Raw genomic sequence first — 25970 nt, 5'->3', positions numbered from 1 at the left:
TCTTTCCTGCCTATGCAGGGGGTCGGACTCGATGATCTATTGAGGTCCCTTCCGACCCTAACATCTATGAATCTATAAGCTAGATGGAAAGAGCACTTAGAGGCACTCCTGAACCATGAGTTGACTGTGGTAGATACCACCACCACCAAGTCCATCTCCCAACACTTTTAGGGGGATCCCTTGCCAACCTTCCTATCCTAGAAGAAGTCTGATGTACCATCAAAGAAACCAAAAACAAGGCTACTGGATCAGATGGCATACCTGCTGAAATCTACAAGGCTGACAGCAAGAAATTGGTACTGAAACTCCACAAATTTTATTCTTTAGATTTGGAACAATGAGGAGATCACTGGGGACCTGAAGAATGCCAACATCATGACTGTCTTCAAGAAAGGGGACAAGTCTGTGTGTGGAAACTATGGAAGTATCATTCTCCTTTCCTCCTCAGGGAGAATCCTTTTCTGCATCCTCCTGCGCTAACTTCTACCTCTTGCTGAGGAAGTCCTGCCGGAATTTCCATGGTCAGTCAAACAAACTACATTTAGTCAAAAAGTAGACAGAATGTTGTGAAAAATTTGTATCATATTTCTTTACCACATTTATAAAACTTTTGCTGGCCCCAGAGACCTAAATAAAATTATAGAACATTCATGTGTACAATACAAAAAATAGTATATTTTTTCTTTTGATAGCTTGAAGCCTGTATTGCCACATAAAACTGCTTTTCTTTTGCCAGTATTAAATGCTTTCAAAACCAGCGTAACATACCAAAAAAAAAATTAAGATACAGGTGTCAATGGCTGCTTGAAGATGTTAAAAAAATAAAAACAAACAAAAAAATCCAGCACATTACTTCAACCCGACTCTGCAGTGTCTGTAAAGATCAAGCACTTCAGTGGGGCTTTTGGATGCTTTCAGCTAAAGCTGATTCAATCAGCTTTTTGATAAAAGTATCAAAAAAGCCCCACTAAAGTGCCCGATCTTTACAGACATTGGGCGAGCCGGGTTGAAGCAACACTGTCTTTTCTGGGCATGTGCAGGGCTTGGTGCAGGAACATGCCAAATTTAACGCACCGTTTTCTGGGAGTGTTTTACATCTGCCAACACCCAAGGTGTATTTTCTCATCACCTCCATCTTTTTGCATCTCCTGTATTTTCTCGAATACTAATATGATGGACTAAGATATGTATCTTGTTTTTGAAAGACAATGAAAAGAAAATCTTTCCTTGTAGTAAGTAACTGAGTAGCAGGAGCTAGAGAGCTAAGTGTGCTTCTTCTTTTGCTCCCTGCATAGACTTACTTTTCCTTTTGTCCAGCAGAAGCTAAGCAGCAAACTTGTGTTATTCTGTGTCCTTGCTTATAACGTACACCCCAATTTCCAGCAGAAATTATGCATCTTGTGGGAATTCGACAAGCTTGTTCCCCACCCCCCCCGACAAAACCCCCCCAACAAAACCCCCTTCCAAAAAACACAAAAAAAGCACAAAGGACATTTTAATAGCAGTATGTAAGTGAATAATTATGTGACATACTGCGCTTAACTTAAATAGGACCTTTCTTTTAATATTGAGTGTAATACATTTTAGTATTGTAATCTACTGTGTTCACATTTTCTATATATGTTATTGCTTCTTGGGAGAAAGGTGCTCATGTATGTAATAATTAATTTAATAATACATAAGATACTTCAACTTAGTTACATAATATCAATTATTGATGGCTTTATAAATGGGGCAAAAAATTATTGCCTTGGTGGAAGAAGTGATGGACTTGTCAGTTCAGAGGCTCCTAACATACTAACTGTATGGAGCAAAATGTACCTCTGTGAATATTGCTGCGTCTCCACTGAACTGCCAGCTTGCACATTCAAGTGGAACTACAGAAAACCTTGCCACATTTATCGCCATGCAGATCTTTCAGTGGAAACTGTCAGAAAAAGATTTAAGCTAGAGTTTGACAGGAAAATTGCTTGTCAATTTAACTTCTTGTTACTAATGTTTAACATTGTAATGTAACAGTCACTACAGCTGGGGAAAATAGTGTTTTTTTTCCCTTAACGAAAAGAGAAGAATTACTTTTTAAAGTTTTTGATGCAAATTCTTCATAAAAGAATTGTTTGTGTTTTAAAATTAACATCACCATTGTGCTTAATCAGACAAAACATGAATTCAAAGCCCTACAGAATAAAACATAAACCTTTCAAGAAATGTTTGTTGTTCCAGCTCATTAACACACTGTCTCTGTTGGACAGCATTTCTTAAAGACCATAAAAATTAATAGCGTATTTAAAAAGTGCTTTATTGGCATGTTTCTTCAAATTCTAATTTAGCTCTAGTGGTTAATTGTGCTGTCTCTATGGGCAGAGGATACAGAAGTAAATACTCCCTTTGGCTTCAGAAATTTTAATTCTTACTTATGCTTTTTCAGGTCAAGTAGAAATGCATCCTTGGAGGTAGACAAGACACATAAAGGTTTTGATACATTATTCACCACCTGACACTTAATCCTCCTTTTAAATTTAATATCCTGTAGAAAATTTTAAGTTCAATTTCACTTGGCTAGTATATTAAGAATAGGATTAAAAGCATGCATTTTTTTTCTTATCATCATGAATGCTTGCTAAACTTTTTGTTTGAAGATCATATGAGAAACCTTATTTCTTTTTCATACTTGTTGGACACTTCCTTATTTATGGTTTGCTCCATTGAATGCAGAGGAGCTCAATATTTTAAAGCAGACGATATTCCCTTGCAATCCTTGAACCCATTTCTTTACTACTTAAAATAAAGTAGTTCATAGCATTTTGAAATTAAATGAAGATAGAATGTGACTTATTTGGTCATCCAGTCTTTTTCTGTGGTGATATAGGATTGATCCATAGAGTAAATACTTTATCCAGCTCTGGTTTTGAAACAGTAACAGATAGAATACAAATATAAAACATCTGTATGCTCCTTTTGTGCAATAATGTTATCTTTGTCAATCAAAATAAATCACACCAGGCGCATTGGATTTATAAAAGCTTTTTTGCTTAGTGCTCTAGTTGTCCTCCCCCCCTCTACAGACTCAATTCTGCAGTTGTTATACCTGATGAAAGTGTTGTAGATTTAAAAACTAGAGAATCCAAACTTCAAACATGCAATGTTTTTTCTTTAGTAATTGATCTTTGCTTTTACTTGAGATTGAAGTGAGATTTTCAGGCTGCTAATTGTCCGGGATTACTTTAAAAAAAATCATGTTTACTTTTCTCCAATATTGCAGCATCTTGTTTATAAATTTTCAGCAATAATGTCAGAACTGCTATAAATTCAACAACTTATTTTAATCCTACAGGATTTGTATCACTCAGCCAACTGATTTATATAACATATGCTATTTTTTCATGTATTCCGTTGTCTTCTCCTTAACTGCTACTATGACCAGTAGCTTATTTTGCATGTTTTGAATGTTCATATTTTTTCTTTGTTTCTTTGAAAACAGATATAAAAAGGAGTTCAGAATCCCTGCTATTTTTTACTTGAGTCCTTTCTTCATTTTTTAGTGAGCCAACTTTCTCCTTAGCACTTGTTTTTTTCCTCTCTCCTTACAGTGTTGTCTTTTATTCGCTTCAACTTTTTTGGCTGCTGATAACTTGCTTTGCTATTTTCGTTCTCTCTTTTTCCTTTTAAGCTTTAACTATATGTGCACATTTGTTGTTTTCCATTTCCAGAGAAGGTTTTCTTTACTCTCAATCTTTTGAGGACCTCTGGCAGTCACGCTTGCTGGCCATTTCTTATTTCTTGTTTGTTTTCAGAGCGAGATTTTGACTGTTCCTTGATTAATTTGGAGTCAGATCTAGCCCAGTGACTCTTAGGATTCGGCAGCATTTTCTCATGCTGATAGACTTTAATGGCAGCTGCATGCGGCTAGAATTCTGAGTCTCTCAAAATTCGCTCACTTGAAATCTATTACTCCTGCACTGTGTTATTCCATTCTTAACTTCAGTGATTCTTAACTTAGGTTCAAGTCACCTCTCTAAGTTTTCACAATTTAGTAGCATTAGAACTATAGTATTGATTCATGTTACTAATGTATTACTATATTAAAATGTAATATAAAGTATAATTATAATATTCACCTCTTCAGACCACTGGTGGGGAGTGCTCCCCTGGTTCTGCCTAGCCTTGCATATCTCTCCCAGTACATCTGGACTCCCTATACAGGGGTCTATGTCATTGCTGGGAACCAGGAGCTGGCAGGCCAATTTCTGCCCTTAGTTATCCTATGCCAATCCCCCCTGATCTCCAGCTCTAGGGCCAAAGCAGACAGAGCTTGGGGACATCCAGCTGGCAGGGACGAGGTGCTGGGCTGCACACATGGCACATGGGGGTGGCTCTGAGTGTCAGAGGGGCAGGGAATGAGCAGCAGAATACATGAGGTCTGGGAGGTGAGTGGGGAACCAGGGTTCAAGGGGGTGCTGTGACACCACTTGAGAATCACTGCTTGACTTTGTGTTAATTTAGCTAGTGATTACTGCTTCCATGGTTATTTTTATTATTATTTTTTCATTCTAAATCAGTTCCTTCAGATTATTTTAAAAGTAGTTTGTGGGCAGCAGCTCCTCTAATTAAGATGATTCCATTTTCTGGATCACGAGGTGGTTTTCTAGGTCATGTTGGAAGTATTCACATTTTGCCTGTTATGCTGTATTTTTACCCAATGACTGGTTTCTGCAAAGTTGGCTCAAGAATTTTTAGTCCCATTGTAGTCTAAAGGTGATGTTTTCAGTCATTTAACCTTGTTTTCCCATTCCATATCTTTATATAATTTTGTATAACTCTAAAAACTATTTTTGTCATCTCAACATAATTCCTGAGTCCTTGTAAACTGTATAATATCACAATAGATACTTAATTTTCTGCTGCTTTACAGCATCCCTTTCTTGAAGGTACCTTTAGAATGGTGCCCCTCCTTTGACTCATACTAGCATCTAAACTGACCAAATAATGCATGACTGAAACCTTGATTTGGTTATGCATAGAGGGTAGATCACTGCAGCAGCAATACATAAACCTGCTATATTGGGAGAGGCAATAGAGCAACCTTCTAGCAACCTTCTGCTGTGGTTTTGGCTCTAGCCAACAGAGTTCGTGACAGGAGCTTCTTTTCTTTTCCACTGATGCAGTTTCATGTCTGTTGTTCTTTTTGTTCTGAAGATTTGGGATGAAATTATGGTCTTAGTGTAGCCAACAATAAAACTTGCATGGACTTAAAAGGGCACAGGTGTTTATTCTTAGACATTTGCCTTTAAATTAAAGTTGCTTTAGGATCACATATTCAACATGTGTGAGTGCTGCATGGAATTTTTCTTAGGAAGTTAGCAGATGGTAATTTCAAGGGATCAATATTTTGCTTGTAAGCAAAAGCAGCATGCTTTTAAAACATCTAATTTTAAGACATGAAGTTAGAATTTAAATATTTCAACCCTTAGTTATTTTGTCCAGAGAGAATCAAGGGCATTTTCCTATCATATCACCTTTCTCCTACAGCATTTGTGCCCTCTTCTGTCAGCTTTTGTCTTTTCTTATCTTCTTGTCCTTCCTTTCTACGTTCATTGTTCTTTACGCTTTGATATTTCTTGATACTTCCCTCATTACTTTAATCCTTTGCTTGCGATTCTCCATTCTGTGTCATATGGGCTAATCATAGTAAAGAATCACAATAATTGCTGCAGGGCCATCTTCTCTGTAGGACCGTGATAATGTCTTAGCACACATTTCTAGTTTTTTCTTGCTGTATCAGTGCCTTTACAGTTCTCACCTGGCTTCCAGAATCCATCTTTGTCACAGTCTTCCTGTTTTCTCCAGTTTGCATCTTAAAATGTATCTTGTGCACCTTTGTTCATGAAAGAGGTGTTGTGGGGTAGGTCATGTGCTGTGAAATAACTAAATGAGTAAGAACTGGTTTGAAGCCTGATACCAGAATTAGTTGGTATTAGTTGTTCAGTAGGGTCAATTGGTGGACTTCAATCTATATATTATTGATTAATTATATATTATTAATTGTGGCTGTGTACTCAGCTTCTTTTCTGTGTCCCATTTTGAGAAAAAAGAGGGTGCCTGGGGTTGTCCGTGTAGTTAAAACCTGTGTGCTGGCATGCTAAGAAGTGTACCACTGTGTACCACCAGATTACAGAGGACATTGTCAAGCATTTATCTCTTAGCAACCTGAAAGGATGTGTAAGAAGCTATGGTGTGGAGGTGCCTTTGACTGGGCAAAATTGACCTCCTTTCTATGTGGTATTCTTTTATCCTTTTTTTAAAGCAAATGGCTGTGTGATACTAACAGGTGTTAATATATTTTATTTATTGATTTTTTTTCCCAGTTAGTAAAATCCTAAATACATTATTTCAACATATCCCCATGGAATGAAAAGAATTGTTCAGTAGACAGTAAAGGGAACTCATTATTATAATTATTCTTAATCAGATTAGGTAGTTAAAATAATTTTATGAGTTTTACAAATTTAGTAAAAATAAATACTAATTATAGTACGCTTCCCCCATTTTCAACCTTATAATGCAGTCAACGTTACACGTACATGTTTTTGCTTTTAGTAATGAGGTTGCACTAGTTCTTTCTTTCTTTCTTTTCTTTCTTTCTTTTTTTTTTTTTGCTTTTCATAGTTTCTGTTATGCAAACTTTATTGTTAACTGCTCTCTTGTCAGTATGCATAGTATACTGTGGTATGAGAGCCAGGTTTCTTCAGCACTGAGGAATATAGTAAAGTTACTGTGTTCATTACATTTAATTAATTTGTTTTTCACTGTATTCAGGCAGATGCACAAGTAGAATAATGATCTTGACTTTTAGTTGTATAAAACTAGACATATTAGACTCAAGATAGAGGGCTATTATTAAACTACATCAATCACTTGTAAATTGAGTTACCAGTAATACTGATGATTATTGGAGTAGGCACATTGATGCTAGATTAGGCCACTTGCATTTACAATAACGACCATAATGAAATGCTGTTTTAATACTAGTAGGTTGATTTTCTTTGTTGTTCCCACTTCCCATCCTTCCCCATTTCCCTTAATTGGAACTCTATTCTTATGTAATTTTAGTTAAAGCTATTTCTGACAGTATCTTCTGCTACTATCAACTTATTTTCTAGATGGGAAGTGATGGAGTTTTGCGCCTCAGTAGTTCTGCTCTAAATAATGAATTCTTTGCATATGCAGCACAGGGATGGAAACAACGATTGGCAGAAGGTAACTCTACTTATTATCAGCTTTAACAAATATTAATAGTGTTAATAGAGAGAGCCTTTTTCACTTGAGAAAAACATTTAGAATGAAAAATGTAATAAAGCGAATTCAGCTACAGTAATTGTTGAACTTGAATTTAGCCTAAAAAATCTCTCTTCAGTTAATAATTTACAGCTTGCTATGGTAGTTTTATGTGGGCAATTTAAAAAATGCACATAATAAGCATTTTCATCACTGTCAGCTTCAGAAACGTAAATCCACGTGACTAAATCCCGCCAATACATTTTGAAAATACCAAAAGCTATACCCTTATGGAAATCCTGCAGACCACACTCAGTTTTGTTTGGCATCAAATTCTTACTGAATGGTTTGGTTGATGACTATCACAAACAGCAGTATAATTTACCTGTGTGTAATATGTAATAATCCCAGATTAGAGTAAACCTTGACCACTTTTATTCAATATGTTAGTATTTGTTTTATAGGAGAATTTACTCCAGAAATGCAGTTGCGCATCAGACAAGAGATTGAAAAAGAAAAGAAAACTGAACCTTGGAAAGAAAAGTTCTTTGAGAGGTTTTATGGTGAAAAGTAAGTACTGAAGCAAAAAAAAACATTTTTCATTTTCTTTTAGAAGGAAATGAAAAGATACTTCCCTGCTTCACATAGCAGTCATGCTATAAAATATAGTAAAACAAGTATCGAAGGTAGCAGTCCCCCCGTATAAGAAATTGTGGGTGAAATCATAGTGGTGTGTCGGCACTTACATTAAAATTCATTTTCAGGTATTTGTTGCTTATCCATAAAAAATAATTCTAGGAAGAACTTAAGACACAAGAGAAGAACTGAGTATAGGCATGATTTATTTATTTTAAAAGAAAGTATTTCAGTTTTACCCAACATTATAAACAAAGCTTTTAAAAAACCTAATACCAATAGGTGATTTAAGGTGAGAGGAGTTCATTGGAACAATTATTTAAATAAATAAGATGTTTTTAGGTTATACATTGCTTCATTGTGCTAGTCACATAGAGGGGTGGAGGTGAAATGGCCTAGAGAATAACTGGGAAAGTAAAACTTTACTAATCTTATCCTCAGAGAGGAGATGAAAAGATAAACAAACAGCAACAAATGGATAAAGAAAATTAGGTGTATTGGTCCAGGTTCTTAGCTGGTGTAAATCAGCATCCTTCCTCTGATGTCATTATGACTGTGCCATATAAGTACGGTCATTTATTCGGGGGGGAAGGGTTTAGAAGAATGTCATTTAAAAAAGTCAATCCAGGAGTCTCAAGTTCCATTAATACTAGAATTCTTTTGAAGTTTAGGTCCAAGCAGTTTATTTGCAATTGTAACTTTGAAATGGCTTTAGTGTATTAGTACGTTATATAAAGCTTCTGGATAATTCATATGCTTAATATGAACATTATGATGTTTTGAGGGGTTGTTTTAATTTTGTTATTTTAAAGCACCATCTATTTACAAAATCATGGGTATTCATACACCAAAGCCTATGTACAACTACATGTAAGATTATGGTGCTAACCAGAGCGTTATGTCTGCACTTTGCAGCACACATCAAACTTCTACAAGCTATTGGTCTGAGACCCCTGCTGTATTTGGGCAAAACAAGGCAGGAAATTGAAGGACTTAATTTAAAGTTGGCATTGTTTTTGTGCTGGCAGTTTTCTCACTACAGGAGCATTATTTCTGCACCATTTTTGTGTTATCCTACTGTGAAAGCATCTCTGATGCCTTAGTGTAACAGAACTGCTCTTTTTGATTAAATGGCAAAGCATTCTCCTTGAAAGCCTGGAGAACTGGATCTACTCCAGCTGTTGACCTCTTCATGTAAATATATGTATTAGTTAGCCACTTATATAAGAATCCTGGTGGCCTTTAATTATGCATGCTAGTACAAAAGGCATAGTTACGGAACTCTGTATTGAGGGGAAGGCTGCTTATAGGGATTGCCTTGGGACTTTCTACGACTACTAGAAGCTTAAGCACAACTATGAAAAAACAATTCCCTTATTTTTAGCAAACAGTGTTCCAAATTCACTGATGGGTAACACATCCACAGGGGGTAGTATTAATGATTTTAAAAGGAGCCAGGAGTCCTGCCATGCTGGCTGAATACTGACTGCCACAATGGTTGACAGATAATGTTCAGTCTACAATGCTGATGACACATGTTGTTTGTTACAAGAGGTTCTTGACTTGCAGATCATTATGCATGGCGCCATTTCACTCAACATTTCTTCTAACCACAGTACGGAGCTTGAGTTATTTTTTCTTCCACCTGTTGTTTTTCACCTGTGTTTTACTTAGCTGGCTATTTCTGCTGCCATTTCATTGTTTCTGGTTTCTCTGCTTCTTGCCATGTCGTGCTGCTGAATATTTGGCAGCTTCTGTAACGGCTTTCATGTCGCATGCTGTCTGTTAGGTCTGTTTTTTATTTTAGGTGTAGACATATGACACTTTCACTGTCATAAATTGACTGTACTGTGTAAGTAAAAATAGAACAGATGTATGATGAAGAACCCTGCTCAATTTGAGGGTAAAGTTATTCCTTGAAAAAAATAAGTAGCAACTTTTGTTATGTGGGGAGGTTTAGTATGTGGGATGTCATATGTCTGCACCCTATGTTATTTTCATCCAGGACTGAGTATTTGATCCCAGCCAAACAAGTCTCTGCCACCTGGTGGCCAAAAGCCCTAAAAGCACGTATTGCAGATAGATAGCTTGGGAGAGCTGGTACCTTGTCTGCTGTTTACTAGGCCTGTGCGAAGTGGCTATTATTCGCTTTGGATTCAGCTGATTCAGGGGCCAGTGATTCGATTTGGTAATTTGAATCATTGTCCCAAATTGATTTGGTTGAATCTGATTTGAAGATTCAGCTGCCGCCAAATCGGCCAAATCTCCAAATCAGACAGACCCCATCCACTACCCGCTCTCCCAGCCCTGTCAGTGGCTGCCCTGCCTGGCCCCAACCTCTCCTGGCTTTAAAAAAAAAAAAAGCCCCCACTCACTGGCTGTTGCCAGGCAGGAGGCTGATCCCCGCTGCCCCAAGCTGCTTGGGGGCCTCTGTCACGAGCCCCTATCCCCCGCCCACTCTCCCAGCCCCAGCTCCCGGCTCTTTGGGAAAAAAAAAAAAGCCCCATACTCAATGGTTGCTGTCAGGCAGGGCTGGGGCGGGGGGAGAGCAATCCCTGCTGCCCCACACTGCGTGGGGGGGCCGTGCCCCAGGCCCCCAGAAGCCCCGATGGCCACTGCAGCAGCTGGTGAGTGCAGGGCTTTTTCTTTTTTTTTTAAAGAGGCGGGAGCTGGGGGCAGGTGGTCACACACACACACGCACACACACACACACAGTGGGGGGCAATGGGGATGCCCCCCCGCCTGGCAGCAGCCGGTGAGTGGGGGCTTTTGTTTTAAGAACCAGGAGCTGGGGCTGGGCGGGGCAGCCATGGGGGTGGGGTTGGGAAAGCAGATGAAAGGTACTCAGGGGAGCTGGGGGAGCAGGTAGGGGATGGGGCCTGGCAGGGGTTCCCCATGGTCCCCTCTCCTGTTCTCCCACCCCTGCCCCCTACTTAACAGCACGGAGTCCAGGTCCAGCTCCCTGCAATGGCAAATGGGAACCGCCCGAATCTGCCAAGCTCTCCGTATCTTTTCCGAATTGATTTGGAAAGCTTGGAATCGATTTGGACCTTTTTATTGGTCTCCTGATTCGATTTTGATTCAGAGATTCGGCTGCTGAATCAGGCCGAATCTCCTCCGAATTGAAGCAGCACCCAAAGCTTTACACAGCCCTACTGTTTACTACAGACTAAATTTACTGTAGATTAATATATATGCTAAAATACTCTAGTAATCATGTTGTGTGTCTCCAGCTTTTGTTTTGTTTTTTTTCTTTGGCTTATTCTAGATGTTTTAGATTTTTGTGTACTTTCAAATACCTTAATTCCATTAACTCTTGATTTGTCACTGAGCTAATTCATTCCATTAGATCCAAGTCGTGACTAAGCTATAATGACAGAAAAATAGGTTTCATACTGGAATTTGACTTTTTGCTCTCCAATCAGTGGCACTTTATCATCCCCTCAGCTGAATTAATTTGCTTAGAAATGTTCCATTATTTGGCTGCAGTTTCATCATCTACTTAGAGGAGGACCTCTAATAAATGGAGAACCATTGGGATCACTCTATTTACAACCCTTTTGAGTTCATGGCTCTCAAAGGTACTGGAGAGCCTTTTCTATCTGGACTGTAGACATTATGTCTTTTATACCTTTTCATACATCTGCTCATTTCCCTTAATATAAGATCTCCTACTGTCATTCACCTATATCCATTTTATTTCCTGCTTTCCTTTTCTCTGTCCCTTTTCCTGTGTCTACTCTATGCATCTCCTCAACTTTCCTTCAAATACTGTATCCTTTCTCAATAGACATATTATCCTTGACCAGTATGTGTATTTCCAGATACATAAACTCTTTCCACTGTTACCAAACCATGATTTTTTTTCAATGTTCTCGCTTTAATATCCACTCCTACCAGTGCCAGAGACAGCACTGGTCTAGATGGTCTATAGGTCTGACCCATTATGGTACTTTCTATATTATGTTCTTATAGATTTTTCATTTAATTGGCCTCATTCCATAGCAAATGCTCTTTTTACTCTTTTTAAGAGATTTATGTTGCAGTGGTGATACTGTTAGTTCAGGGGGAAGGGTGGGCAAAATATGGTCCATGGGCTATATCCAGCCTGCTAATTGATCCTTTCCAGCCTGCCAGCTGCGGCTAAAATCCTGAGGAGGGAGGGCTGTGCCCCATGCTGCTCCACTTTGCTGAAGCCAGGGCTGGGCCATGCAGTGTGCAGACTCCTCTTCCCCTCCATCCCCTAACCCCCATATCCATCCCCCCTGCCTGGCTTCCTGTGGGCACTATAGTTGCACAGTCATAGAATCATAGAGAACTGGAGTTGGGAGGGACCTCAGGAGGTCATCTAGTCCAACCCCCTACTCAAAGTAGGACGATCCCCATCTAGATCATCCCAGTCAAGGCTTTGTCTAGCTGGGTCTTAAAGACTTCCAAGGATGCAGAGTCCACAGCCTCTCTGGGTAGCCTGTTCCAGTGTCTTTGTACCCTCCTAGTGAGAAAATTCTTCCTAATACCTAACCTAAACTTCCCATGCTGCAACTTGAGATGGTTGCTCCTTGTTCTGTCATCTTTCACCACTGAGAACAGTCTAGATCAATCCTCTTTTGAACCTCTGTTCAGGTAGTTGAAGGCTGCTATTAAATCCCCTCGGTCTCCTAAGTTATGTCCCCCAGCCCCTGAACCATTTTCATTACCCTTTGCTAGACTCTCTCCAATTTGTCCACATCCTTTTTGTAGTGGAGGGCCCAAAACTGAACACAGTACTTCAAATGTGGCCTCATCAGTGCTGAACAGAGGAGAATAATCACTTCCCTTGACCTGCTGGCAACACTCCTACAGATGCTTCCCGGTATGCCGTTAGCCGCCTTAGCAACAAGGGCACACTGCTGGTTCATATTCAACTTGCTGTGCACTGTAAACCCTGGGTCCTTTTCTGCAGAGCTGCTGCCCAGCCAGTCAGTCCCCAGCCTGAACCAGTGCATGGGATTGTTTCTTCGTAAGTGCAGGACTTTGCACTTGTTGAACCTCATGAGATTTCTTTTGGCCCAATCATCCAATTTGTCTAGGTCACTCTGAATCCCAGCCCTACCCTCCAGTGTATCTACTGCTCCCCCCAGCTTGGTGTCATCTGCAGATTCGCTGAGGGTGCACTCTATGCCATCTTCCAGGTTGTTGATGAACATACCGAACAAAACCAGTCCCAGGACTGACCCCTGGGGGATTCCACTTGATACCAGCTGCCAACTAGACATTGAGCCATTGATTACTACTTTTTCACCCTGATGATCCAGCCAGTTTTCTAGCTACCGTGCTGTCCATTCATCTAACCTGTACTTCCTTAGCTTGCTTGCAGGAATGTTGTGGGAGACCATATCAAAAGCTTTGCTAAAATCAAGGTATATCATGCCCACTGCTCTTCCTGCATCCACAGAGCCAGTCATCTTGTCTTAGAAAGGAATCAGGTTGGTCAGACATGCCTTGCCCTTAGTGAATCCATGCTGGCTGTTCCTAATCACTTTCTTCTCCTCCAAGTGCTTCGAAATGGATTCCTTGAGGATCTGCTGACCAGTCAGTAGTTCCCTGGATCCTCTTCCCCTTTCTTAAAGATGGGCACTATATTTCCCTTTTTCCAATCATCTGGAACCTCTCCCAATCACCATGAGTTTTCAAAGATTGTGGCCAACGGCACTGCAGTCACATCAGCCAACTCCCTCAGCACCCTCAGGTGCATCTCATCTGGTCCCATGAACTTGTTTATGTTCAGCTTTTCTAAATAGTCCATAACCTGTTCTTTTGCCACTGTTGACTGTTCACCTTCTCTGCATACTGTGCTGCCAGGTGCAGTATTCTGGGAGCTGACCTTGCCTGTGAAGAGAGAGGTGAAAAAGGCATTGAGTACTTCAGCCTTTTCTGCCTCCCCTGTCACTAGGTTGCACCCCACTCCCATTCAGTAAGGAACCCACACTGTCCCTGACTTCATCCCTGCATGCCCAAGCAATACTCTTATATTCCTTCCTAGTTGTTTGTCCAAGTTTCCACTTCTTATAAGCTTCCTTTTTGTGATTTAGTTTACTGAAGAGTTCTCTGATAAGCCAAGCTGGTTTTCTGATATACTTGCTAGTCTTCCTGTACATCAGGATGGTTTGTTCCTGAACTCTCAGTAAGGCTTCTTTAAAGTACAACCAGCTCTCCTGGATCCTGTCTCCCTCAGACTGGCTTCCCAGGAGATCCTGCTCATGAGTTCCCTGAGCGAGTCTAAGTCTGCTTTTCTGAAGTGCAGGATTCTTACTCTGCTTCTCTCCATCCTTCCTTTTCTTTGGATCCTGAACTCGATCATCTTGTGGTTGCTGCTGCCCATCTACTAGTACAGAGGTTCCCAACCACCCAGCTGCAGCCCGGTACTAGGCCACAAAGGGTTGGCTGCTGAGTTGTGGTGCAGGCCCCCCACTTGGTCCCCCATCTGTCCACCTGGGTAGTCAGCTTCCACCACCAGTAGTCAAATGTGGGGTTGGAGCTGGGCAGTAGGGAGGCCCCAGGGAGGGATGTGGGGGGTGGCCGGCTCCATGTGCCCTGTCCTGCTCCTGTGCCGGTCTGCAGTGTAGAAAAGGTTGGGACCCACTTACTAGTACATCCCCATTAATTCTTCTTGGTTTGTGAGGAACAGGTCAAGAAAAGCACGGCCCCTAATTGGCGTCTCCAACACTTGCACCAGGACGTTGTTCCCAACACTCTCTCAAAGCTTCCTGGATTGCCTGCGCATCACTGTATTGCCCTCCCAGCTGATCTCAGGATGATTGAAGTCTCCTATGAGAACCAGGGCCTGTGATGGGGAAATTTCTACTAGCTGTTTGAAGAAAGCCTTATCCACCACTTCCTCCTGCTCTGGTGATCTATAGCAGAGCCACATCACAATGTCACCCTTGTTGCTCTCTCCTCTTACCCTATCCTAGAGATTTTTGATAGGCCTATCTCCAGTTTCATACTGGAGCTCTGAGCAATCATATGGCTCTTTTGCAACTCCTCCTCCTCTTCTCTCCTGTCTGTCCTTCCCGAACAGTTTATATGCATTCATAACATTGTTCCAGGCCCACAGAGTCTTTGTTATTCCAATCACATCATAGTTCCATGCATGTGCAGTGACTTCGAAGGACTTCCAATTTTTCCTTGCACTGCGGCCACTGGCAGCCAGGCGTAAACAGGATGAGATGCGTTGCATTATGCTCAGTATGTCCCGCTGCCTACTTGCTGCAATGAACTGCTGCTGCTGTGGCAGCACAAAGAAGTGCATCCATGTTGGCTGTTGGGGCGCTTAGCCTGGGGCAGCTACCCTTGACTTTCCCAGCATGGTGAGGCAATAGTGGCTTATTGCAGCTGGCGAGATGGCTGTTTAACATACTGCATCATGCCCTGTCCCATGCAGGCCTTGCTGCCAGTGGCCATGGTGCCAGGACTGCGCAGCACCAGCAAAAAGCCAGGCAGGGGGAGAAGGGATGGGCATTGCGAGGGGGAGAGTGGGGGGGGGCAGCAGGAGGAGTCTGTGCGCTATCCAGCCGTGCCCCAGCTGCAGCAGAGCAGAACAGTACAGGGTGCAGCCCTCCCTCCCCAGGCTCCTGTCAGATAGGCTCAATTGGCATCTCCCTGGCCCTCAACAGCTTGCCAAAACTTTTAAGTGGCTCTTCAGCTCAAATAATTGCCCACCCCTGCTCTAGGGCCAAGTTTTAAACCAATAACCTCTGACTTTTAATGCAGATTTAACCATTCAATTAAGTGCCAACATTGTCCCACTGATTTTCCCTTTGATATTGATTACTGTATCATCCCCTATATATCCCTGCTCGGTGGTGGGGGGTTGTTAATTTGAAGGCTGGCTGCTATCAGACTTTGCCAAAGTAATCTTACAGCTGCTTGTTTAGGCATTGTCAGTACAATGGACACCTTTATTGTCGTGGGGATATTTTCTACCTTACTACAAGCTTGGGGTCTCTTTTTCTTTAAGTTATAGCCATTTATTGTGCAAACCATTGCCTAAAAAAGTGATATCTAGATTCTCCTGTGCTTCAAGTTTCTTTCTTCATATGAACTTCTCTTCTAAGACTATATAGTATTTCTGATTTGTCCTGTCAGGAGCAAGAAGATATTCCTAACATGTTAATCCTATGTCCTTTTATTATTTTCTTTGTACATCTTCCCTTCAGTGAAATTATTAGGATAAATATATTTGAGGACATCTCAGTGACAGAAACTCTCAAATATATTTGGTTTATCTGGGTTTTTTTTCCCTCACTTCCTTGAGACTAGAATTTTTTCTTCATTCAAAATGTTTGATCAATTATTTTGCAACACACCTATTTACTGTCACAGTCACCGATACTGTCTATTTTATACTTCTAGAACATATGACCAAAAGTTGGATTTGTTCGTTGATTATTCCATGCTTGGATAATATAGAACTTTCAATGTCTTTTATCCATACTGTACAAGTTGTTCAAATCCATGTTTCTTGGTTAATTTGTCAATATCTTTCGTGATTGCATAAAATCTCTTATTTATTCAGTTATATTCTACCGTTCCTAAGGTTCCCCAAGAGGAAAATCTTGTGCATCAGAAAAAGTTTCAGAATATACCCGAAAATATGAAAATGGGGCCACAGACAATTATTCCTGATTGACATAAGATCATTAGAGCTACGATATCTATTCATCTACCATAGCTTAGCTTTTGTTAGAGGCTTATACAGCATCTAGTTATCTGCCCCCTTTCCTAAAGGTTCTGAGTATCATCCAAGCCCATTGACTTCAAAGAAAAATGAGGATGTTGGAGGCCTCACAAGTTTAGGTGCTTTGAGTAAGTTTTTTTCTGAGGTAGATCTGTTTCTTAGATTCAGTTGTCATTTTTGAACTTTAAACCAATGATCAGCAATTCCTAGTTTTGTTTTGGTTTTCTTTCTGTGGAGAAACATAATAATACATAAATTATTGAAAAATCCATCTCGGGTAAGAATGAGAAAAAATATATGTCAGAATGAAAAGGTAACCAAGGGCTCTTGGTTCAGGTCTTTGTACTGTGAAAAATGGAAAGCATACAGATTATAAAAATGTTTCTTCTTTTGTACTTAAGGATAATATTATTTTTATAATTGTAATGAAATCTGATGAATCTGTTATGCATAGACAAATCTTTTAAAAATAGTTCAATACTTTAAATGAAGTAGTTATAGTCTGCTGAAACAGAATGTAATAAAAAACATGCAGGTGTATAACTGGTATTTTTATACTCTGTAAAATAGACTCGATGTGAAAAAATGAGAATGAAGTCAAGTTAATGTAATTTTCATTAAAAAAATAATTAGAGGTTTGTAAAACCGAAGTGAAATACTTGCATTCTTTTATCCATTTGAAACCTAATGACTATTTGAAGTGCAATTTTAAATGCATGATGTCAGCTAATTTGGTCCAAAAATATAGGTGAAAGGGGAAGCACAGAGGGTTTCTTTAAAACTCATATTAGTAGAAATATTTTTAGTTTAACATTTCTTCTATGGAATTTGCGATACTAATATAATATAACCAAGAACTGAAACAGATTATAAATAAAAGTGAATCCATACAATCTGTTTGTTATGTGCAAATTGAACGAAATTATGAAACAGTTAAATAGTGAAAATTAAACTGCATATTTAACATTTCTAAAGTTTTCCAAATCCCAAAGTGTTGTTAAAATAGGTTAAGAAGTGTGTTTTTTCCAAACTGTATAAAATGAAATGTTCAGCTGGGATGTTGAATCTAACCCATTATTTTTAACACAATGGTATCATCTTTATGACATGCATTGAGTAATAGGCATAAGAGAAAAATGAAGCCATGCCTTAACTGTTTCTGTCATGAAAAACATTTTAACATGCATGATTTGTGTTTAGGTTGGGAATGTCAAGAGGAGAATCTATGAAGCTCACTTCAGTACAGAACAGTAATGAAGATGAGAGTAGCTTACTATGTGGATCTTCTGGTACACCAGGTCCTTCTAAGCAAGCAACATTTGAGGAGCATGAACAGAAAAGCACTAAAATTCCACCTCCCCAAGAAAGAGATTATTGTCACTCTCTCAGTAACATGGAGCAGGCTCCACTCAAAGTTCTAATGACAGAATCAGAGTCAGAGGATATATTGATACCTGAAGAATCAGTAATTCAGGAGGAGATTGCTGAGGAGGTTGAGACCAGTATCTGTGAATGCCAGGAGGAGAACCATAAAACAGAACATGAGTTTTCTGAGGATCCGGTAAATCCTAGTGCTACAAACAATGAAACGGAAGTGCAACTTGCAGATAGCTCAGAGTCCTGTGTTGTGATGAATGATGTAATAGATACTTTGTCTCACATTGAAATTAAAGTGGAGTTGAAATCAGAAAGTCCTCAGGAAGAAATGTCAGTTGTGATTGACCAGCTGGAGGACTGTGTATCACCTGCACAGTCTGCTTCATCTATAAACTCTGTCAGTGATGCAGCAGGGAAGGATCCTGAGTCTACAAAGGAGCTAAGTACTTCAGAGACACAAAGCACCAGTTTAGAGGGCTCGTTATTCGCTGCTGGAGGCATTGCTGTGGATATGGAACTACAGAGTGATCCAGAGGAACGGTTGTCTGAAAATGCTTGTATTTCTGAAACTTCCTTTTCTTCTGAAAGCCCAGAGGGGCCTTGTGTCAGTATTGCATCCCCAGGGGGTGATACCCAGTCCACTTCTGAGGAGCCCTGTACTCCAGCATCTCTTGAAACAGCTTGCTCATCTGAGGTTTCCAGCACTGAAAATATTGATGCTGATAGTCAGCAGAAGACCTCTGATGAAAATCTACACACACCTTTAATGTCAGAAATATCTCCAATGTCCACTTCACCTGTAACCTCAGAAGCATCTTTGATGTCAAACTTGCCTTTGACATCAGAGGCATCACCAGCTTCTAATTTACCTTTAACATCAGAAACTTCTCCAATGTCTGATGTACCTTTAACATCAGAAACCTCTTCAGTGTCTTCTGTGCTTCTAACTTCTGAAACATCTCTGGCAACCAGTTTACCTCTTCCATCAGAAACATCTCCAATTTCTAATTCTCCAAGGAGTGAAAGACTTATTCTACAGCAAAGAAAATCCCCATGTTTGTCTGAAGAGTCCCTTCCCATTTTAAGAGAAGAAACCTCTTCCATTCCTAAGGTTCCTCAAGAGGAAAATCTTGTGCATCAAAAACAGTTTCAGAATACACCTGAAAATATGAAAGTGGGTCCGCAGACCATTATACCTGAAATGTCATTATTGGAAGAGCCCCAGAGCAAAAACCTGAGTCATCAGTCTTGCAAATCGCATTCTGAAATTGAGAAATCCTATGTTGTCTCCATTCCAGAACACTCTTCTCCAGAAGTGATCAAAATTAAAAATAATGTTCAGCAAAGAGCTGAAAAGAAAAATACACTCTCACCATCAGAAGTATCTGTTTTATCAGAAGCAACGGTGGGTAAAAACAGTGAACTCCTTCCATCAAAACCCCAGGATAAACTATATACCTCATTCCTAGAGAAGGCTTCGTTCTCAGAAGTGTGCAGAAGTAAGGCTTACAAACCACCAACTAATGCACAGAGCCGGTTGGAGAATTCACATTCTTCTAAGTCATTAGAACCAACAAAGTCTCCTGAAGTAAGAAATGAAACTAGAGACCCAGAGATCCCAAAGAGGAAGACCGCAGAGCAGCACAGTTTTGGAATCTGCAAAGAGAAGAGAGCTAGGATAGAAGACGATCTGTCTAATCGGAATGCTTTGTTGACGAGTCCTTTTGAGAAAGAGCAGCCACCCAGAGAAGAGCCACGTGTCCCACCCCTCAAGGTAATGCTAACAGCATAAAGCAGTGGTTCTCAGTTTCATTAGACTGTTTGAAATCCCTGGGTTTGCACTCTGCAGCACCCTTTAATGGATCTCATAGCTCCCCAGAGTGCCATGGCACCCTGGTTGAGGACCAGTGGTATACAGCATAAAGATAAGTTATCTCCTGCCTGATTCCATGTTGGGGGTTTTTTTTCCTGTTTTTCTTAGGTACTGTCCTCTGTATTGTTTTCTGTGTTTTGAAGTTGTTGAGCAAGCTCTTTTATTCTAATTCTGCATTCACACGAGGAAAAGTTTTCCAGATATATTTAACTTAAATTCGGGGAACTTTCCCATTATTTTCACAAAGTTTCCTGCTATATTTGGTAATGAACACATCTACAATACTCACAATCAGGGGCTTATTTTCTTACCATCTGTTTTTCTTCAAGTTGAAGACCTTCAACCTTCAAATAAGTTACACTAGAAAAGTCATTACCCCAGCACCATTCTCATGAAAACTAATCAGTGATGTAATCCAGTAAAGGGGCAGGGCAAAGACTGTAGGACTCTGTTTTGAGTAATATCCATTTCTTTGCCACGGTGGGACCCATGGCTGAAGTATAATATTTCCCAGATGACTTATGTTAAAACAAAAGCTTAACCATAATAAAGAACATCTTTAATAGAATGCAGATAGCTTTGTTAGTAGTAAAACAAAAGGCAAAACATCCTATTCCTTTATACATCTCTTTCTTCTATTTAAGTTAACTTCAGTAGAAAAGTTCTTCTCCTAATACGTAGTTAGGAGGAAGTCATATGGATAATGGTCATATGGATTCTACTATAGATTAACTGTAATATAGTTGTAATTTTATTTAGTGTCTCAGTTTTTCTTATGTCTTGTCCATCCAAAGTTTTGTGTGCGACTATTTAAGGCAATACACAGACCATTTCTTTTGCAGTGCAAGTTCCTGATTAGTCAGAACTGTTCCTTTTTACATTATTTATAACTGCTGCAATCATTGAACATTTTTACATTGGCCAGGAGGGCAAATACAGGAAATGTATCAACCACACTAGTGCAGCATTTATAAGCAGTGGTAGTTCATAAGGAGTTATGCAACCAGAAGCTTGTCCATTCTAAGTTTAGTAGTACTCTCTTTTTTTGAAGGACTCTCTCCTAATAAGTGGATTCTATCTAGTTACAAAAATATGTTACTACAGAGAACCCCCCCCCCACAATAAATTAATAGTCAAATAGGTTGCTACCATTTTATCAGTCTTTATACAAAATATGATAAAAATATTGTGCTGCTGAAATGGGAAACAAAATGTTTCAAAGTACCTGTAAGGTGGTAAATGAACAGATGTTGAAAAGTATGTTAGAGTTACTAACTATTAAACTGTCCAATATGTTTAAATTAGAGGGGAAACAAATGATTTAAGAGAGTAGTTGCAGAAAATGGCATCTTGCTAGTACAACCCATCAACATTCAGTAGAAACCAAAAATTGCTACCATCTGAAGGGTCTTTGTTGGCACATGCAAAATGAGTTGGTCTCATTCTATCCAGTTCCTAACAGAAGTTTCCACATTACACAAACCACCACCTTAATGGGAAGTAACTGGCATAGGCCAGTAACTAAGCAGAGGTCAAGAATTGAATTGACAAGGAGAAGCCTGTTGGTAAAGCTGCCTGACTAAGGTTCAGCTGCTATGGTCTTTTCTGTACTATGAATAAAATTTATATAAGTTGTAGTATTTGAACTTTGTTTCACACTGCTTTGTAATGTGGGGGGAATTCTGTCAGTCCTTCACAGCAAGTTAGTCTGTCTACAGTTCCTACCTTTAAAGACTGTTTAAGGGACGCTGTTCACTGAAGCAAAACACTGCAAGAGGCAGGCAATTCTATAGACTATTTTGGAAATTCATTTTTAATGCTTATTTTATTGAGTAAATATTTAATTCTCAGAGGCGATGCCACTGACTGCTGTTATCTTTCCTTTATAAAAACAGTCCTGTCTATATCCCATAAGCATTCTGATGTATTTCTTATTTCCCGTAACCCACCCACAATTCCCATCTCCGTTACTCCTAGAAGGGAAGTTGTGAGAGTTAGCACTGAGACCCTGTGAGACTAGCAGCTGATAGGTGCACATCTGTATTAAGAAGCTAAAATCCAGCTGGCTTGATGCTGGCTGACCAGCATAGAAACTGATTTGGAAAATGATCCTATGCCCTAATTCTGAAAACACGTGTGTGTGTGATGGGCAGGTGATACACTAGGTAGATCTCCTACAAGGTTTAGTGAGCCAGGGAGGAAAATAGCCTCTTTTTTTTTTAGATTTACTCTTTTTAAGGCATTGCCATTGACTGATTCTTGGCATGATGTGAATCAGTCTCAGGGGAAACTCAGCCCTCCATCATCCTAGAAAAAGATTTGTTAGTTACAGTTGCTTATTACAGTAAGTGCTTATGCTAGGTACAGATATTCAAAAAACCTGAGGTGGAATTGATTTGTTGCATGTTTTTCTGTAAGTGGTGTAGTTTAGATCAGTAGTAAACAAACACACATTCCCCCTTTTGTGGGGAGGGGGAAGGGGAGAGGGCAAATCTTAGACCGGGTTCTGCCATTTTTAAACCAGTGTATGTGTGCCAAAGTCCTGTTCTGTTATGGGTATAGGTTCCCAATCACTTATCCTGATAAAAGTGTAATGTCTGTACCTGACCTTGGTGTCATAAGGGGAAGGAGAGTAATTTCCAATAATAGACTCTGTGGAGAAAAAGCATTACATGACTATTATTATTATACTTGCAGTGAGTACTGAGTAGGAGGCCCTTTTTCTGCCCCATTTCACTAGGCCCATTGAGCTCTTCCTCCTAGGTACACTGCAGGTCAACAAAGCATGATGAATTATATCAGATAAACATTTTCTTTGCATTCACTTCAGTCCTCTTTCTCTCTCAATGAAAGGATGGTCCCATAGAAGCTGACACAGATGACCATTAGTCCTGTTAGAGCATGATAAATCATAAAAATGTATCTTTAATACTTAGCTTTTTCCTAAGTACAATGAAGAATAATTGCCTTCATTAGTATGTTCTTGAACTTTTTAGAAGACAGTAAAGAAATTTAATTTGTATAGGATCCTGTTCATTTATTGCTTTCTTTCTTTTTCTTCTTTTAGATTCAGCTCTCAAAAATTGGGCCACCTTTTATTATCAAGAGCCAGCCTGTTTCCAAACCAGAACCTCGGGTTTCCCCGAGTACGTCGGTCAGTAGTGGGAGGAACACTGGGGCTAGAACTCTTGCAGATATCAAGGCAAGAGCTCAGCAAGCTAGAGCCCAGAGAGAGGCTGCAGCTGCAGCTGCGGTGGCAGCAGCCGCAAGCATAGTCTCTGGAGCTATGGGGAGTCCATGCGAAGGTGGGAAGACAAGAACGCTGGCACATATCAAGGAGCAAACCAAGGCCAAGCTATTTGCAAAGCATCAAGCCAGAGCCCACTTACTCCAGACCAGTAAAGAAGCAAAATCACAGCTGAGCTCAAAGGAAGGTGCCTCATCCTTGGAGATCTCAGCTTCTTCTGACACAAAGATTGAAGGTTCTACTGGTGTCATTATAGTTAATCCTAACTGCAGGTCTCCTAGCAACAAGTCCACTCACCTCCGTGAGACGACCACTTTATTGCAGCAGTCACTTAATACAGCTACATTACCAGAAACTGCTACCGACATATCTGTGCACAGTTCTGATGAAAATATACCTATGCCACATTTGTGTGAAAAAATTATTTCATCTACCTCTACTGAAAATAACAGTGTGCCAGTGCTTTATAATAAAAATTCAGTCTCTGTGTCTGTTTGCAACACTGCTATGTCAGGAGCAATTAAAGAACTTCCCTTTGCAAGTTCTGTTGATAAATCCTCTGTTTTAATGTCTGTTGACAGTACGAATCCAACAGTGTCAGCTTGTAATATGAACATGCTGAAATCCATCCAAGGGGCTGATACTCCGTGCATAGCTGTTGCACCAAAATGTATTGATAACAGTAATGTTCCAGTCTCGATAGACAATGCAGTCTTATCAAATTCCATTGATGAGAAAAGGCTGCCAATATCAAGTAGCAGTGCAAATAATGCAGCCTCCAGTCAATATACCACTGTGCCAGCTTCATCCATTGCAAGTAATTTGCCAAATCATCTCTCTGGTAGTTCTGTACTGATTCCCCCAGTGGGGACTACCAACAGATTTTCTTCTGACAAGATAGCCATAAGTGGGTGCAATGAGCAAAGTACTGTATCCATTAACACTACTGTTAGATCAGCTTTAAGTTGCAGTGATGCAGTTCCAGGAGCAGACTCTGTTGCAAGGCCAACCATTTCAATGTTTACTGGTAATATGGTGACAATAAGTTCTTATGACAATGCTACTAAATTAAGTGCTGATATCTTAGAAAAAAATTCTGGAACACGAAACCGAATAGATGTGTCTGGTAAATCCCAGGCAGTGAACTTTACGCAGACAGCCATGAACAGATCTATACCATGCAAAGTCATTGTTGATCACACTACAACACTGAACTCCAGTTTGTCGCTGGCTGCTTCCATTGAAAATGCAGAAAACAGCACAGACCTGCAAAGCAGACCTGTGAGGACAGAAACTGCCTTACAAAATATAGCATGTCCTCAAGTGTCTGTAATAAGCAGGCCTGAAATAGTCACTAATGAAGGTCTCGAGCACAGTTCCAGCTTTATCACTGTTGCAACAAAGCAAGGTGGCAAAAACTTGCAGGCAGGAGGTTGTTCAAGTCTTCGAGAAGTGCCTCTTACTCCTCAAGAAAAATTAATTGAGGTTGTTGCTCCTAGCCAAGGTTTTGCTGAGCAGTTACGAGGTCCTTCATCCTTTAAAAATGAAACAGATGCTGCCTGTGCCAATCAGTATAACACTAATAACAGAATTTGCTGGCACAATGAAGAGGTAATGAACATGGACCAACCAGTGGTCAGCCATCTAAACTCAAGTAAGCATAAAGAATATACCGAGCAAAACTGTTTAAAAAATGTCAAAACTGAACCTTTGAATTACACGCAGATGTCAGAGTTGCAGTCAAGGAGTTTGATGACAAGTATTGGTGTTTCTGTTAAATCAGAAACTAATGAATCTGACAAGTGCTTTAGGATGGACACTGAAGATTTTACAGGACCCGAAATGCCTTCCCAGACTGCAGAAATAGCCACAAGTGCACAGCCGACACAGACCTCCAAGACATCTGTTACAGATTCCATGGAGGACTCTTTGTCATTGACAACAGAAACCCTAAAAAGAGTTGCAAGTGCTGGAAGCTCTAGCTGTCGTTTATCATCAGTAGAGGCCAACAACCCTCTAGTGACCCAGTTACTGCAAGGCAACCTGCCTTTGGAAAAAGTGCTGCCGCAGCCCAGATCTGGAGCCAAACTAGAAATTAACAGGCTTCCCCTGCCTTTGCAAACTACCTCAGTATGTAAAACAGCAGCGTCTGAGAGAAATATTATTGAAAATCCTTCCAGCTCTCCCAATCCAGATGGTAAAGGATTTACAGCAAGCAGCATAATCCCAATGCAGATCAGAAAGCGTGAAAACCATCCGAAAAAGAGGATGGCCAGGACTGTAGGGGACCATGCTCAAATTAAATGCGAGCCTGGGAAGATGTCAATGGACACAGATGTTAAAGTGGCTCCTTGCATAATCAGTTCCAACATGAATCAACTAGGGCACGGTCAGCCATATAAACAAGAGTGGCTGAACAAGCATGCAGTTCAGAACAGAATTGCTCACAGCCCGGAGATCAAGCAGCAGAAGAGGCCACTGGCTTCCTGCAGTTTCCAACAGAGCTTATTTCATGTTGACAAAAATGGCAGCTTTCATGCAGAAGCTAGTACCTCACACAGACAGCATTTCTACCAAATGTCCATGGCTGCAAGAGGCCCCATCCCTACAGCAGCTTTGTTGCAACCTACTTCAAAAGCCCCATCTGGCTGCAGTGCGTTTGCTTTCAACAGACACCTGGAACAGAAGGGTTTGGGGGAGGTCAGTCTTTCTACAGCCGCTCACCAGCTAAGGCTAGGAAGTGTGTTTTCCCCTAATATTCAAATTAAGGAAAGTGATGACATTGCCAGTGCCTCACAAACACTACAGAATAAAACATTAGTGCACCCTCCCCCTCCCCCACC

General features: G+C 40.2%; 1 protein-coding gene across 1 annotated transcript in view; it reads left to right on the top strand.

Moving 5' to 3' along the window:
• Nucleotides 1-25970, top strand: part of ASXL3 (ASXL transcriptional regulator 3) — a 157037-nt gene that overhangs the window by 127384 nt on the left and 3683 nt on the right. The window contains 4 exon segments of the mRNA XM_014522402.2: nucleotides 7161-7257; nucleotides 7740-7845; nucleotides 17831-19781; nucleotides 22948-25970. The exon segment at nucleotides 22948-25970 is cut by the window's right edge and continues 7 nt beyond it. Coding sequence (XP_014377888.2) covers nucleotides 7161-7257; nucleotides 7740-7845; nucleotides 17831-19781; nucleotides 22948-25970 — 5177 coding nt within the window.

This window comes from Alligator sinensis, unplaced genomic scaffold, assembly GCF_000455745.1.
Source record: "Alligator sinensis unplaced genomic scaffold, ASM45574v1 scaffold88_1, whole genome shotgun sequence".
Lineage (NCBI taxonomy): Eukaryota > Metazoa > Chordata > Crocodylia > Alligatoridae > Alligator > Alligator sinensis.
The sequence above is the reverse complement of the archived record's forward strand: the minus strand, read 5'-3'. Positions and strand labels throughout refer to the sequence as shown.